Source organism: Larimichthys crocea, chromosome X (assembly GCF_000972845.2).
Source record: "Larimichthys crocea isolate SSNF chromosome X, L_crocea_2.0, whole genome shotgun sequence".
In the NCBI taxonomy this organism is placed as follows: Eukaryota; Metazoa; Chordata; class Actinopteri; family Sciaenidae; genus Larimichthys; species Larimichthys crocea.
The window spans coordinates 6,106,926-6,124,624 of record NC_040020.1 but is presented as its reverse complement, the minus strand read 5'-3'; the positions used below and the strand labels follow the sequence as shown (position 1 = coordinate 6,124,624).

General features: G+C 39.9%; 1 protein-coding gene across 2 annotated transcripts; it reads left to right on the top strand.

Moving 5' to 3' along the window:
* Positions 1-987: 987 nt before the first annotated feature.
* sh3d19 (SH3 domain containing 19) lies at positions 988-17,664 on the top strand. 2 transcript variants are annotated; one of them, XM_027283301.1, is made up of 21 exons: positions 988-1,084; positions 7,261-7,300; positions 8,847-8,887; positions 9,807-9,846; positions 10,093-10,216; positions 10,733-10,886; positions 10,983-12,011; positions 12,469-12,582; positions 12,719-12,825; positions 13,291-13,322; positions 13,412-13,625; positions 13,710-13,778; positions 13,884-14,027; positions 14,149-14,221; positions 14,796-14,926; positions 15,028-15,086; positions 15,180-15,409; positions 16,073-16,122; positions 16,295-16,481; positions 16,892-16,998; positions 17,081-17,664. In XM_027283301.1, the coding sequence occupies exons 1-21, from the start codon at positions 1,003-1,005 to the stop codon at positions 17,189-17,191; spliced, it is 3,138 nt and encodes a 1,045-aa protein (XP_027139102.1). In that variant the 5' UTR covers positions 988-1,002; the 3' UTR covers positions 17,192-17,664. The 2 variants fall into 2 exon arrangements, with proteins under 2 accessions (XP_027139102.1, XP_027139101.1); XM_027283300.1 differs by having other exon boundaries at positions 10,712-10,886.
* Positions 17,665-17,699: the final 35 nt, after the last annotated feature.

Genomic DNA, 17,699 nt, shown 5'->3' with positions numbered 1-17,699 from the left:
GTGTGATCCAACACAACAACTCTGCCATTAATTCAACTTTTATGAAGCTCGTAAGGTTTCAGTTTTTGTTGACTCTGTCAGAGAGGTATCCATCTAACTATTATGTTTATTATTGAGGCTGTACTTTGCAGGAGTCTTAAAGTGGACTGCGTTATATCGAGAGGTGTTTTTAATATTATGGCCCTCATGTATGTAAATGGGGTGGCCAAAATATTAGAAGTACTACTACAGTTCTTGGCAGAGTTGTTGTGTTGGATCACATTGGATTGTACAAGTGTACCCAATGAAGTCGGTGTATTTTGTATCAATAATCTGAATCTGCAAAGAAATTATGAACTAATGTAACTATTATAAATGTAGTAGATTAAAACGTCTCACAAGACTCAAGCAAAGTACAAGTACCACTGAACATGCTGAACATTGGTCAAGAAAGATGATTTCTTGTGGCTGAATCAGACACAAACTTAACAGGAAGCTTCTGGTACACTGTCCTTTCAGGGATTTTCTCTACTCAAGTTATGACTTTGATATTTTTAGTTTACATTTAACAGTTTAAAACATGGTGAGTGGTTTCAGTACTTTTAGATTTTATACATTTAGGACAACAAACTGATATATAAGACTTTTATTCATGGCTGTTTGGTGAAGGCTGGGAGATAACATATAAATAAACAACTGAAATATAAATGTATATATAATATGGTCAAACTTTTAATTTTTCTACTCCTCAACAAGTGAATATTTTCTTTTGTGTGAAGTTTTACTCATGGCCTGATGGATAACCGTCACGCAGAAGCTGGACTGTGTTTTGCCAGTTTGGGGTCCTGACAGTGAGTGGCACCACCTCCATCCACTGCAGGGCTGTTGTGGGCTGAACTTTTAGTGGACAGGACAGTTACGCAGCTTCTATCGGGCGTGTACACATGAAGTAACCACAGTTTCCAGTAAAGTATTTCTTTTTTGTTTATATTTATTTTTATTTTTTCGACTTTTAAATCTTCGATGGCTGAAGCCCGGCGTGAAGAGGAGGAAGAGGGGCAGCGCAGAGATCTGCGGGACGTCCGGAACAGAAACCAAACGACAGGTATGTTTGGGAATGTACCAGACTGGCAATCCTCTGATGAGATGAACACTTTCCTGAACCAACTAACGGATATTTGGTTAAATAAAAATGTGCTGTCATTTCTTATCGTAATGGATGGACCATAGAAGGGACAGATTTGTTACGTTTTGTGATTGACAGTGAAGTTTAATGATTATTTTTAAAAGAGCAGACCATCATGTTGCATGTATTCACCAGTTACATCCCAGCTTATCTGTTTGCAAACCATGTTATGTGATGTTAGAAATGTGGGTGTATTTCAAGCATCCATTGTCTTCTATTTATTTACATACTTGGTGAAAAATCAATTACAAAACTAAAGTTGGTTGAGTTGTGTGGATTTTTTTTAAGTGCAGTTTGACTGATTTGATTCACAAGTAAGATTGCAACAGTAAGAAATTTTTATGGTACCATCTGAGAAAATATCACGGTATTACGGTAAACATATTATACCGGTATTATAATATACAATGATACAATTATTATGATCATCATTGGTTATATTGAGCCTTAAAGAAATGATAAGGGTGAGGGTTTCTTAAAGTTGAACAAATACTTTATTGTAATCTATAAAATCTTTAAAAATAATAAATAAAAACATATTTTTATCACATTTAACTAATGCAATATGGATAGATGGATGGATGGATGGATGGAGATAAGCAAATGTACCACAGTACCAAGGTGTCGGTATACCATTGAAACCCTACTTACAAGAATACAGCAACAGTCACCAAGAGTCTGCTAATTCATCTTCATGCCATGCAGACATGAATCATAACTACCTGGAAGTGAGGTGAGGTGCTAACATGTAAAAACAGCAGTACTGCCCTTTAACTACACAATGACTCTCTATGAAGCTCAAATCTGACAGTAGGTCTATAGTATCTTCTCAACCACACAGATAGGGTTATGTAAATTAAAGCAAAGTCTTTATGTATGCTTTAAAGGTTAATAAAATATGTAAATATCCGTAGAAGTCGTGCTTTGATACCTATTGTACTATGAGACTTAAAACGTCTTCTACGGTATGAAGCAATCAGGTTGTTTGTCACGTTTTTGTCTCAGTTCAAAAGCATTTTTTCCCATTTAAGATGAAATATTAAAGGTCTGTACAAAGGATGGTTTGCTTTCATTGAGTTAAATCGCTTAAATGATGCACTGGACACCCTTTGTTTTAAACAATGACTCAATTAGCAATGACTTGACACCACAAATATTTTTGTTTTATCCTGTGACTGAGAAATCTTCATGAAGTGTCATTAGCCACTGATGGATTCCTCTGTAACAGTGGCCACAGGCTGACGAGCTGAAAACATCTGTCGCCTTATTACAGTAACTTCACTTTCACATTTCAAATTAACCAATTATTGGTTATCGAAACTTTGGCCCATGCCCCTTTTGGTTTTGTCTCACTTACTGATCTGTAGTGTCTAATTTCAACCTGTGATTTCATAAGCAAACACAAACTTTCACTTTCAGTCAGCCGCCTCACGTATGAATATTGAAACTACCTCAGTCTTAGTTAGAGTTCACAGTATAACAGTTGTCTTTGTTCCTTGTTTTTCTCGGTAACACCTGGCATGCAAACTCTTGACCCCCTTCTAAAACCACACCCTGACCCCACCAGCTGTCTGGATGGGAATTTCTGTCAGTCTCTCCCTGCAGACGGGCTGCTGTGTCATGAACAAACCGTACTTGTCTGTACTTGATGCAGTTTTTCATCCTTCAGAATATCGTTTTAGTACGATACGTTCCCTCATGGTTGGATCCACATCATCTACCTATTTTGGGTAGTTTCCACTGTGAATCACTCGCCTGCAGTGACACCGTGTTATCTTCTTTGAGTAAAGGTCCACATCAGCTTGTGTTAGTCACTCATGACATATTGGTAATTTGTCTTGTTTTTCATGTGAGGGCAAATCTGTTTTGTCCTGTTGTCTGTTAAATATGACAGTGAAGTAAAAGTAGCACTAACAAAATATAAAAGAACTCAAGTGTTACTGTTGAATCTGCAAATTTGCCCATGTCCATTGGGAAATGCTACTGTAACGAAGACTAAACCTGTTATCACACTTCACTGGTGGGACGTTCTGGCTGATGTGGTACAACACTCAGAGTCGCTGAGACTGTTTTTCTTTCTTTTCCTTTGTTGCCGCCCGCTTCCCCCCCCAGCTGCTCTGCGACTGTTGCTGCAGTGCTGAGTAATGTCAGCATGTGTTCAAGTGAAGAGTGCGGCTGTGAAGGGAAACCTTTCCTGCTGACTTCAGCAGCTTCTTTCCCGTGTGTTTGCGGCGTCTTTTCAGGTGTCAATCACCGCCAAATACCGAGGGGCATGTGCTGATTAGAAAACTCACAACTTTATGAGGTGTCCTTGGCACTCGTCGAGTAATCTGGCAGCGATTTTCTCAAACTCTTTAAAGACTTTTTAATGAGTGAGTTTAGCATGGTCAGAGGGTACTACAACTGTTCTTTTTAAATACTCTGCGTGCTTTTAAAGGGATGGTGATGTCGGCTTGTAAGTCCACCAATAAATCAACTGAAATATCAATAACTTTTGGATGGATTGTCATAAAATTTGGTGACACCAGCTGGTTGACATTTTTGTTTCACACTGAAATGTCTCAACAGCTGTGAGACCAGATCATGCTGACCGATATTCATATTTTATATTAGGTGAATTGTTTGGCCTCTGATCTGGCCTCTAATGTGAGCTAATGAACATGGTCCTAATGACTATGGTCATTAGCTCACAGCATTTTATCTTTATTTTATTTGTATATCTTGGACTGTTAATGGATGTCAAACCCAATTAAAAGTCCATCCAATTTGTCTAATTAAGTCTTCTGTAATGTTTGATTCATATTTTTTGTACTAGATGAAGCTACTCCACAGTTTTATGTTGCTGTTTCTTTCAGTTCAATCAGGACAGACTTAAACAATATTCATATCATTTTTTTAAGAGGTGCTCATGATGAAAGTAAATTAAAAAAATATGAAGAGTTGTTGGTGATTAAACTCCACCAAGGAGTGAAGAGTGACGCTGAATGAGTGATCTGGATGGATGAGGACTTCTGATGAGCCCATTGGAAGGAGACACTGAATGTAATGAGGACTGGAGGTGAATAGGAGCGCAGGAGGGTTGCATCAATTTGACTGAACTGACAGCAGCAGAGAGAGGAACGTTTTTAAGAGAAAAGAGAGGAGAGAGAGAATGCAAAGAATGAGTGAGCATGAAGTCTTCCTGATTGAACTTCCAATAAGCTTCATTTCATCCTTTTTTAAAAATGTGTATGAGTACAGAAAGGCCCAGACAGACACTGACTTTCATTGAGAATTATCCCAGCCAACTAGTGAGCTATTAAAATGTTATTTTGGACTTGAATCTGCTATTTAACATAGCATGCATGCATGCAAATCAATGCAAAAATAATAATGTTAATACCAGCAGGCTTGCTATTGTTATGTCTACTATATGTTACGAAGAAATATTACACCTACACCTTTTCATATTGATTTTTAATATTAAATCACTCTTTTTAAAGCACTCCATGACTTTACATCAGACACCATATCTGAAATGCTTTTAATACATGAACCAGGAGTGCTCCTCAGATACTCTGGGAGCCTTTTAACTGCTTCAAAGTGCAGAACGAAAATCTTTGGTGAAGCAACATTTAGCTCATGTGCTCCAACCTTTTTGGTGCAGCCTCCCAGAGCATCAAAAGGTAGCTTAAAATATTGATGTTTTTTAAAAGTGAGCTCAAAAGCTTGTCTATTTAGTCAGGATTTAGCCCCAGAGAGTGTGTGTGTGATCACAAATAATCTCTTAAAAGGTTGTAGTTTTTTATATCATCTTGACCAGGATGAAAGATACTATACATGTAGAGTTTGCAGTTACATTTTCAGCTGAACAAACAGGCTTAGTCAAGATTCAATCAAAGATGTTGAGGTTAATCATTGAAGCACTTGTTATGCCAGTATTGCCAGTCACGAACGGCACAGTGTGCGTATCCCTGTGACCTTTTAGTCTGTAGGAAAAAGACAGTGATGTTGCAGTGTCATGTGGTACAACCCCTTTACTTCCTGAATGACCACATTCCAGTTCATCAGATCAGCCAAGTACACACACACACACACAGGAGAGCTGAGATATTATAGGGCCCTCCCTCTCTGGTCTGTTGTCTGTGGGTGTGTGACTGCGAGCTTCAAAGTCTTTGTCACATTCACTCGGTGGACTAAGAGGGCAGGTTCCTGCTGGAAATAATCATTTGATGCTAAAGATTTGACATTTGTTCCTTAAATCTCTCACAGGTAGGGGTGTCACTGCATAGTATCACAACAGACAGCACATCACATGCATAGGTGAAGGTAAAGTTAGCCAGACAACTGTGTTGTTATGTCACGTATATATATCAGATTGCGTATTCACGAGGAAACGGTGGTGTGTGTTTGTGTGTGAAGTAACAGCTTAATACTTCTTCTGACAGTTGCTAAAACACTTCTTTCTCACTGAACGGAGGCACTGAAACGCTCTCTTCTCGCATGTTGTTAAAGTGTAACTCGAGGCAGTAGCGCTGTGGCACTAACAGATAACAGGTAACAGGTGTGACAGGTGGATTTGACTGCCAACGAGGTCACGGTTTCAGGCTGGAGGCATTAACAACAATGCTGAATTGAACCACTGCCTGGTGTTTTTTCTTCAATAGAGTTTATGATGATGACACAAATGACCTTTGATTGTTCTATATGACTGATACTGTTTCTACTTTCTGTTCAACAATGGACTTTGATAGGAAATGTACAGTTTGCTGCTTTTACTACTTGTTTGAGTAAGAAACTGGGTCGGAGTGTGTTGCATGTGTCTGTAGCAGCACCTGGAGAGTATTGGTTAATTTCACTGAACTTCATTGGAAATTATAAATATGTGTTAAAGTCATTTTAATACCAACTTACATTAGGTATACCGCGTACAACAGCCTTATTTCCAAACTTTAGAGCCACCTTCATGTTATTGAATCACATGAACACAACATGTTGTTGACTGATACTACCATGTATAAGACTTCTGTTTGATCATGTTTAGCTCAGTATAGCTATGTTCAGTTTTATTGCTAAATGTCTGACAGTTTTGTTTGTGTTTAGTTTCCATCCACCATTTCTAATGTGTGTGAATTATGTGCCATAGAAGCTTTTACATACACCTTCATTAATTATGCAAACAAGGCATTGTAAAGCAATAATTTTTGCAGTTCTTTATGTCAAGGAAAATAACAATGCATCATCGTAACATTATAATCATTTCTGACTAAATTTAGATTCCAAAGTACGGACACTCTTCAGACTAACTGGTTCATCAGGATTTTGATTGCTGAACTCCTGGTGAAGGGTTAGGTTCTTGTATTTCTAGTTCATGGAACCAAGTTGGACCAAGTGGTGTTTTGAAATGACAGCATGTCTGAGACTGTGTAGCTTTGGAAAGATGAACACATTACACATCTTTCCTCTTAGAAATAAAAACATTTAATTAATAAGCAATAAAATCCACCCATGCTCAAATCTATCTCCTCACTACAGCCTTACTCAATCTGATATGATGGCTAACTATTAATAGAGACATCCTATTTAATATTCAGTCCTTTGTTGTCAATGAAGTTTTGAAGTTTAGCATCGACAGATCACAGCGGACATTTGATATCATCGCTGCTGATGCTTTGCTAATCCTGCACTCCATGACCTTCAATCTTTGAGCTTTTTGCCTTCAGGTGATCCCCAGCAAGTAAATCAATAAGGTCAGGTTGTCCTGAAAGTCCACGGTTGCCTTGTCTGAATATTTGAGATCATCATCCGCCTGCTGTTCACTAAAATTAGGAGATAATGTACGATACTGAAGGTGTTAAGGCGAGTGTACCAATGAAAACTAACACACTGGGTTAAAGTTAAATTATTGGATTAGGCAGAAACTGACATTCCCATTTGTTTATTTTATCCCTTAACAGTTTCTGCATTATATCTTCTACTGTATCCCAATATTTTAACCCAATCCTACAACAAACTACACTTGTAAATCACACAAATCTTCATGAAATGACTGCTGATAAGTGCCAGGATGCTTCATATCACTTTTAAAACTAATACCTCTTTGTTTTTCTCTACAGATCATCCTGAAAGAACCAAACCAGATCATTTACACTGCAGGTTTGTCACTTTTCCTTCACTACTACCAGAAGTTGTGGATCCACACACAGTTGTTAAGTCTCACCAAACTGTATCTGTAGCTGTGAATGGGGGCACTATCCCCTTAACAGCCAGATCTGCTGATGGTGAGAGTGTGAATGGACCAAACAATGCTCTAATCTATTCTCACTGACTGACGGGCAGAGGGTCAACCTGGGGATCAATATGTCAATACGGGCTGCATTTTTTTGTAGTTGTTTACAGACGTTAAAGAAAGTAGAGCCTCCTCGCTGACACTTGTAGAGCTCACAGAGATCAGGAAAAAGAATTAGAAACCGCAGTTTATGATCACACAGGATGTTTTTGGCCTTAAGATCATTGTGTTTACCGCTTAGCTGATCAATTAAATGAACTGCCACGTGGTATCGAGACGAGGGCAGGGATTGTTGGTCTTTTCCCCACAGATAGTTTACATCACCCTGCTGCAGTCGGTCCTTAATGAGCAGGATGTGTGTTAATGATGAGCCTGCCTCCACTGTCAAGAGAGTTTAATGTAGCTTTGCACTGCTGGCACACTATCACCTGTTTGTTTTTAATCTCTACATATGCAAATGATAAAAGCACAAAGACAGGGGACGTGGTGAGGTTTGAGGAGTAGAAAATAATCTTTATGACTGAGAGGTAAACAACCTGAGGATATCAAAAAAGTTTGGCTCCCGTGTGGAGAGAGGGTGTTGTTTAAAAGAGTAGTCATTTGTTCTGTGCTTACTTGGAAGTGGCACCAACACTACTGGGAACCACATTTATATAAGGTAGGTGGTTTTCAGCTGAGCACATAAAAAAAGTATTTGCAATACTCAAAAGATGTTTTGTGAAATATATTTTATTTAATCTGTGTAACATATCTTTGCCTCTAAATATTGTTGAATAAGAACAATACTTTAACGTAACAATGCTTTTTCTTTGTGCTGTTCCCTTAATTAAACCATTTGAACTAGATCTGAGCTCCTTCTGTGTACATTATACACTTCAATCAAGTCATTTCTACTGAAAAAATGTTTAAATGAGTCGTTTCCACTTTAAGTGTTTTACTGCTCTTCTCTTTCTATTGACACATGCCACTCCCACTGTATGTTTACATCTCAGTGAGCAGTAATTTGTCCCTTTTAGCAATTATACTGCACACTAAAATGCACTAGGGTGGCACGGTGGTGTAGTGGTTAGCACTGTCCTGGTTCAGTCATGTCATGTGTGGAGTTGTATGTATGTTCTCCCTTTATCTGCACCCACAGTCCAAGGACATGCACTTAACAGGTTTATTGGTGACTCTAAATTGCCCCCAGGTGTGAATGTGAGAGTGATGTTAGATGTTTAAATCCTTTGTCTTTGCATAACTTGGCATCAGCGTGTATAAAATAACATAGCGTATTGTATGGGTTTTGCCCAGAGGTGATCGAAGGGATTTCTATTTAACAACTGAGTCACCACAAAGGTATGGACCTGCTTTTGTCTGTATGCGCCCCACACCTTGATGATAAATGGGCTTAATGTTCTGCTCTCTTTTCAGCCAAGGACCTCTGTCGTCTATACGAGCTGCTCTCAAACTGAGTAAGTTTGCCAAAACAAAAAAAAGCTTCAGTGACGTTTTGAGATCGCGTAACATGTAAAGCAGGGGTCTCCAAAGTGCTCCACAAAGGGCCGGTGTGGCTGCATGTTTTTGTTCCAACCAACCAAGAGCACACAGTTTGACCTATGAACTCTCTGAAGACTGAGATCAGTTGATTAAATGAGTCAAGTCTGGTGCTGCTGTTAGGTTGGAAGGAAAACCTGCAGCCACACCGGCCCTTTGTGAAACAGTTTGGAGACCCCTGATGTAAAGGGTTAATTTCTTGCATTGGGTTTAGTGGAAAATGGAAAATAAATAAGGGAGAGTTTGTAACTGTTATGAAAATTTTTAAGGAAGATCCCTTGAATAAGGAGGACTGGATTCAAAGTATCAAAGCTTAAGTTGAATTTATTATTCTGGTACAAGAAGTAGTGTTTAACAATACAACACACAAAAGGGGCTACAGAGGAAAGGCTCCCTGAGGAGCCTTATCAGTTGGTTCTTATACAATTGTCTTAAAATGGGCTGTCTCGGACATCTCCCCACTAACAATTTCCTTTTTTGGTTTTCCGCTTAGTAATGAACAATGTGTTTCTTGTCCAAAATGACACTTCCCCTAACCTGTTTCTCTTGTCCTTAAACTATTTTAATCATCTCTCCCTCCCAGCCTCAGTAAACACATGCCAGATAAGGGGAGTGGGCGAGATATGCAAAAGACAGAAAACACACACACTCTCTCTATAAGAGTTAAAACATCTGCACCCCAGTATACTCCTAATTTTTATAACCGTAACCATTTTGTTCCCTCAGAATTTAACATTACATGTATATAATTTTTGACAGATTAAAGTGAAAATGTAGGAAAAGTTTCTAAGCAGAGAAATGAATGACATGTGACTAATCTGATCTTTCCTTCTTCAGCAAAAACAAACTCCCAGAGTGAGCACACCAGAGAAAGAAGGTAACATTAACAAAAAGTAGAGTTGATGTTTACTTCTTGACCTTATTGACAGTTTTCTTCTCGTTGTTGTGGATTCAAATAGAAGCCATCTAACTTGTTGCATGCTGCTTTACATATAACTAATAAGAAGTGCTGTATTTTGTCAGCTAGGCTAATAAATAATACTCATCTGTAAATATGTGTCCTTTGTTTTTTTATATTGCTACCATAGATATGTATGTGACATGTATATGGTCTGTATTTCAGGCGGCCAGAGATCACCATCGTCTCAGCAGAACCTCTGGCCAATAACAACTGGTTCTCAGGAACCACTGTGGTTTTCCCTTCTCCACAGTCAGGCTGGTCTGCAGGCATCCAGGCTGTTTCCCAGGTACGTTTGGTTGTTTTTTCATCAGTGAGCAATGCTTGATTCTTCAGATGGACTTATATCTAGATGAGGTGTCCAAGAATATTTCTTCTTAATCAAGTAATTAGCAAACACTAAATACAAACTAAGCACAGAAATGTAAATACAAGCTAGAAGGTAAAAGCAGAGCGGTGGTATAGCCAGAAAATGTTGACCAGACACTAAATATGAAGTTTTATTATCAGTAAAATTAAAATATATTAAATTTAAATTTGTACTTTAATTGTATATATAATATAAACTTCCTTCATCGCTAGTAAAACCTTTTTAAAATCATGAAAACATTTTGAGGACATAACTTCAGTATCCTCAACAGAAGCCCTGTGAATTAATAATAATTGTAAATATGGCACATCACTAAACATACATCATACTCAGCAGGTACCGTGAGCAGAAATGCCGCAAGTTTTTAGGAAAATGTGTGCGGGTGTGTGAACGCCTCTCTTTTTCATGACTTAGCCCCCACCATCCTATGACCAGGTGATTCAAGAGAAGACTCAGGAAGAGCGCATCGTCAAGCCGACTGCAGCCCCTCGCCGGACCGCCTGCACCACCACAAGTGGCACACAGACTGACCCTGTGAGGGAAGACACCTCCGCCACTGTCAAACAGTCAGCAAGAAAAAGGCCTGCCGGTGAGGCACGCAGGAATCATTGGTGGTGGTGGTGTACTGAACTGTTTCTGTTCTACACATGATGATTCTTGTATGATCACATTTTGGTTTCAACAGGTAAAAAGCCACAAAAACCACCGAGGCCATCACTGCCGAAACCTTTGGACAGAGAACCGGTCACTGAAACAGTTGCAGCCACTGATAAACAGGTTGGAACAGTGCGCACAAACACTGAGGATCCAAGTGAAACCAAGTCAGATGTAAATCAACCCAACCAAGCAGATTCCTCTCACACATGCACCAGATCGGTTACCGTACACTGGGATTTCCCTACACAACATCTTCCTGCCCCTGCTGCTGAAACTACTACCCTCTCTCCTCCAGACTCAGAACAAAGTCAGCGGCCCGTTCCTCTTCCTCGTACAAAATCCCGAAAGCAGGCAATTACAGGAGAGGTTAAAGTTCAGACTTTGGTCAAGATCAGTGAAGACTGCGACGACATTCCATCTAGTTCAGAGGAGATACAATCAAATGAGTATTTAAAGGAGTTATTGGAGGTCTTTAGTGCAGATAACGAGTGTGAGGAGAACATTGTCAACCAATCCGACGAGGCCTTACAAGACGAAGATGCTGGTAGCGAGATGAACGGCAGCCACAGTCAACGCAATATCCGGGCCAGGATCCAGGCCTTCGAGAGCCAGACTAGCACTGAGGATGGAAATGTGGTTGAAGCACCTAAACCAGAGCCTCGACCCAGGAAGGCGACCAACAAACCACCAGTCGCTGCTAAACCTTCTGTAGCCCTTAAACCTCAGTTTAACCACAGTATAGATGATAATCAAAATGTGTCATACACAAACATCTCCCAAATCCCTACACCAGCCCCGAGACCAGAGCCCCCTAAGAAACCCGTGGGACTGTCCATAAAAGAGGAACTAGAGATTTTACACAACAAGGCGGCCAACTCAGACAGACCGCGTCCTGTACTGACCAGAGCAAAGACCGTCTATGATGAAGAAGTTTCCCCAGTTCCTCCTATACCTCCAGTGAAGCCTCCTAAGGAACCTCTGAAACCCAACATGAATATAAACAACCACAACTCGGCCTCCATGCACAGAGAAAATAAGGATGTGGACGGTCCATCAAGTAAGTAGCATTTCATTTTAAGCTGTATATTGACCAAACACTGCTCTTTTGGACTTTAACCTCATTATTTTTTTCTGTTAGAGATTAATACGCTCATTAATTTGTTGATTAATCACTTGTTTTATCATAATAATGATCAGTTATTGATAAGTGACCTTTCAAAATAATGTTACAAACCGCCGTACAGCTTACCCTGTCTGACCAACTAACAGACTTTCAATTTATGCTGATAATAAATTAATACAGTCATCAAATGATTAGCTACCAACTCTTTTTTTTTTATAATTAATTATAATTTATTTATAATTTCTACATATTATGTGACAGTCTGCAGCCTGGCAGAGATGCTGCACAGGAGAAGCTGCGTAGATGAGTAAACTGTTCTGGATTTACAAATGACATAATAACTGTTCACATGTCTATACTAGTTATACAGTCAAGTCATCTCTGTCCTCAGATCACATCCCGGTCAAGCCTCAACAAAGTGTGGACAGCAATGGAGGCTCATTCACCAGACAAAGTATAGCACGGAGGCCGACCACCATCAGGGTCCCCAGCAAAACTGGATCATGTGAGTCCATCTCCATGAAACACTGTATTTGATAGTTTATTGATATTTTACATACTAAAAGACTTACTATCTTTGCACACATCATAATGGAGCACAGGTTTTCAGTATTCTGTGGTAAAGACAGATCTCTTCTCAGTGTCAGATAATTTTCTGGACAGTCCCCCACCTCTTCCTGCTCAGAAGCCCGTAGGGCACCTAAACACCTCAGCGAACCACAAACAAAGCCCAACGTCCACGTTCCAGGTAAGATTTGCATCACAATGAGTGGAAACAAATCCTAAAGGCTTTGTAAAGGCCTCTGAAGAGTTTCTATAAAATTAAGGTTATTCTTTGTAGAGAGTTGGAGTGACTTTTCCTGTCTTTGTTTCTCAACCTAATAGAAAAGTATTTTTTTAGTCTAAATAAAAGGTTTTGGGTCACTGGTGCCATCATCTTATAAACTCTGACAGGATGCATTTTGTGCCCAGAACGTCTCTCTGTCAGGTTTATCTTGTCTGTCAGCTGTGTGGCTTACCTGCTTCATTTCCTCTGCTTTCCACAAACAAAGAAACTATTGTATCCCGGTGAACACATTGCCTGCTGTTAAGCTGACACTAGTCGAGGCTAAATGCTGTGTGTTGTAGCCTGGTTTCTATGGTTTCCACTGCTGTAGACTGTGCATTTTTTGTTTTAGTGCTAATAAAAGTGCACAATTGGATTCTTTTGCAGGAGTTTGCGCCAGAGCCATCGCTACCACCTCGGTGAGTGAAGGAGGAAAGAAATCTAGCAGTTAAATATATACACATTAAATGATGGTACACTTTGTAATAATGATGGTGTCGCACTTCAGGAGACTGAGTACAAGCAAACCGCTTCCACCTCGTCCACCTCCAGCCAAAACAGGCCCGGGAAGACCTCCCCCACCCAACCTTCATGCCACGGGTCGATCCCAGTCAGCATCATGGGAGGTTTCACCAAGACTCCAGGCACAGAAGCCCCACAGGAAAGGGCCCGTCTTACCCCCGAGGCCCAACCCAGGCCACCATCTCTACAACAAATACACTGTGAGAGAGAGATCCCAAGTACTGTAAACATGTTTTATAAACCAGTTGATGATCACCTGTTTCATTTTTGCTTTCTATCACCAGCTTCAGCTTTCTCATGGGATTGCTTCCTGTGATTACAATGGGGGGAATACAGGAGAGCTGTCATTTCAGGTAAACTTCCCTTTACCGGCCTTTACATAAAAGTGCAGTATAAGTTTAAAGTCTATAGAGTTGATTCAGAGACAGTAAAATACCTTTTGTTGAACTTTTCAATAGAAAAATGAAGTGCTTCTGCTGCTAGAGGAGATCGACCACAATACATTTGAGTGCCAAGTCGGAGACACCAAAGGCAGAGTCGACAAGTCTCGCATGAAGGTCATAACGCCGCTTGCCTCCGTCTCGCACATGTCCCGACCACAGGTAACCTGTCCATCATTAATGAGTAAACACACAGTGTATGATACCTGAGACTATCATGCTCATTTGTGCCCAGTAGGCTCTGGTACATTCACCTTTAAATGTCTTTGTTATCTCCCTGTAGGGTGCCGGTCCAGCTGGTTCAGGTGGAGCTGGTTCTGGTCTTAAAGTGCAGGCTGTACATGACTTCAATGCAGGTGACACATCAGGGATTTTTTTAAACCTGACATCTGCTAATACTGATTGTGATTAGACATTAGATATTTACATTAAATATCCATACACATATTAAACAAACTACATACATCATGTATTTTTACCTTTATGCTGGAGTCAGGAGGTGAAATAACTGTCCTGGCTTAGTCAGAAATGTAAAAATATGCCTACCAACACCACTAATGCTCCTTTATTAACATGTTGTATCTCGGTTATTTATTTATTCACAAACAGAAACTTAAAAACAAAATGTTTTGATAAAACCAGACTACTATACAAGCTATGCACGGCTAGACTAACCACCTCCTGACTCCAGATCCATAACATACAGATACGAAATCGATATAATCTTCTCACTGTTGCCTAAAAAAGTAAATATGTCTATTTACAAAATGGCAAACTATTATTTTATGCATATTAATGTTCAAAACAATGCCTGAAAATAATGAGTCAGTCTCTGAAATGATTTGTAGTATTGGATTTGGAGGTTTTGAGTGGGTTCATGTTATCATTATAATGCCATAAATAACTGAACTGTTTGTTCTGCACACACAGAGGGTCCAGGAGAGCTGGGTCTGCGAGCAGGAGATGTCGTGACCATGGTGGAGCAGGTGGACAGTGAGTGGTACAGAGGCACCTGTAGGGGATCTGCTGGTTTCTTTCCCGTCAATTATGTCAAGGTCCTGGTAAGTTTCAACCATTGAAACCCACTGAAGTAATTTAGAGATGTGTACTGAGGTTAATGATTCACTGAATTAAAGCATTTCATTATCATTTCTCCACTTAGTCAAATTCACCAAAGCCCCTCCCTGAACGGAAAGCGAAGCCACCACCTGCAACAGTCAGGTACTGTTTTTATATCATAAAACAGTTAGCACTAACTCTTACAAACAACGCTAATAAACTAATCTGATGTTTGAAATGTTGCCTCCCCTAAAGTGGTCCCAGATGTGTGGCGAGGTTCGACTTTGAGGGGGAGCACACCGATGAGCTGTCGTTCTCTGAGGGGGATGTGATCCAGCTGAAGGAGTTTGTTGGACAGGACTGGGCTCGTGGACAGATTGGAAACTTAACTGGAATCTTCCCTCTGAACTTTGTTGAGATCATTGAAGATCTGCCTCCACCTCCAAGTCAGCAGCAGACCCAGTCCACGAGGTTGGCGCTGCCTGGTAAGATTACATGGAAGCACCGAATCCATTCATTCATACTCTGTGCTGATTTGGCCACCAAGAGTGAGTTGAAATGTCTTTTAAAATGTGAATATTTACACTGCACCAACATTTCATTCTCTTGATCCTCGAATAAAAAACAGAAGAGCAGCTGTGTCTATCAGTGTAGAGACCTTTCCCTTCATGGTCGGCTGGCATTTCTCTGTGTGGCATGCCAGGAATTTGTGCTATATTTAATTAAAAAGTTGTTTACAAAAGGCGTCTCGACAACTTGAACGCACTCATGCAAAACAGGCCATAGTCAGGACAACTGATACTGAGTCCCTCCCCTGAAATATCTCCAAAACATTTCTTCTTCATATTTTATTAGTTTATGCAGATTATCTGCAGATTTCTAGCACTCATAAACTCAACACAACAAACTAAACTCTAACTGAAATAACTGTTAGTTTATTTTTTCCTATAGTTGGTACCAGATCATAGTTCTTTCTAAAAGGTTACAATCTGGTGGACAAATACTTAATCTTATCTCACAAAAAACACACAAATTTTAGGATAAATGCTGAAGTGTGCTCACAGGTTGTCCTCTTTTATTATATTTCCGTTTCGTTGGAGGGTGTATTTTTCATTTTTAGTACCCACTTCCTTCATTTCTTTCCACAGGCATGGTTGCCTCTCCAAATACACACCCTGAAGTTGCCAAACCTGCTCAGGTAACTAATATTTATATAAACAGAAGCATCAGTGAGGTTCATGTTGGTTTCCTTTTTGCAACTGACCCAATGTGTTCTGTAAAACAGACAGATAAAGCTTTCTACCGTTGCACAACACCGGTTTTTATCAGTAACTTTGCGATTTCTTCTCTTCGTCCTGCTCGCTCTGTAGGCGTCTCAATCCAGTGTGGAGTGGGTGGTAGCTCTGTACGACTTTACTGGGAGTTCAGACAGCGACTTGTCCTTTCAACAGGGCGACCGCATCCTGATCTCAAAGCATATTGACGCTGAGTGGAGCTGCGGCCGGCTCAACGGCCGAGAGGGCATATTCCCCAGCGCTTTTGTTGAAAGCAGCGCAGGTATGACGTTCTTACGGCATCAGTGCGTTGTTGACCTGACAAAATTACTAAGCGCTTCCAATCTGTTGCCATCATTGAACTTATCATGAGGGTGTCAATAAAGACAAGTATTTAGGCGTATTAGGGCACTACCATGTGGTTGGTAGAGAAAATGAGGTGTTGAATTACTCACAAATGTGATGGTACAATTGCCTCCATCTGCCAATAAAGTTCTTGATGAACTGTTTGGACATTAAGGGTGTCTATTACTATTTCGTGTAAGCCAAAAGTAGAACTAGAAGTCTTCAAATTGCTTGTTTGGACTGACCAAGAAATTCAGTTTCCTATTTCAAATGAAAGAAAAGCATCATCTCAGTGGACAGTATTACTCAGTCAACATTGTTAAATTCATTATATGCTTTCTTCAACAGGCCAACAGTCTTCTAATAACCAGTACAAGGTAGCTGCTGCTGCTGGTAGCAGAGCCAGGGCTTTGTACGACTATGCCTCAGACTGTGATGAGGAACTTTCTCTGAAGGTACAGTGATTTATTTTCCCGTTGCACAAGTATCTATTTAAAGCACCTCAGCCAACACTCACTTCTTCCCTCTGTTTTTCAGGTTGGGGACATTATAACCAATCTGGAGTCAATTGATGAAGAATGGTTTTTGGGTGACTCGAGAGGGAAACGGGCCATGGTACCTAAAAACTATGTGCAAGTACTGGCGTAGTACCACGTGGCTTTCAATGCAAGAAAAGGACACTGAAATGAGATCTGACCGGATGTAATTCAGTGAAAGTCGGAAGATATCTCAAACTGGAATGCAGTATTTCATCTCAGTAGTGCAACATGTTTAATTTATAATTAAGTGTTCACTGATAATTTATGAGTAAAGCTGACTGGCAGTTTAAACACACTGGATGCTGATGTACAAACCACTTCTTCACCTGTACATTTGCACCATCTAGTGGTTTGTCTCACTTGATCACATTATAAAATAAAGTAAAATATTTCCAATACATCTGGTACATAAGGTTTATACCTGAAAATACGTTTCATAACCTAGATTGTAGAATTGGGATCCTGTGGATTAACTAAACATTTGATGCTGCTTTTTAAGGTTTGTTTGCTTCATTTATTTTGCTGTTTCTCTTGTAAAACATGTTTTGAAAAGTACTAAATAAATGGATTTATAATGCACAATCCGACTTAATGCACAAAGACGTACAAGACTGAAG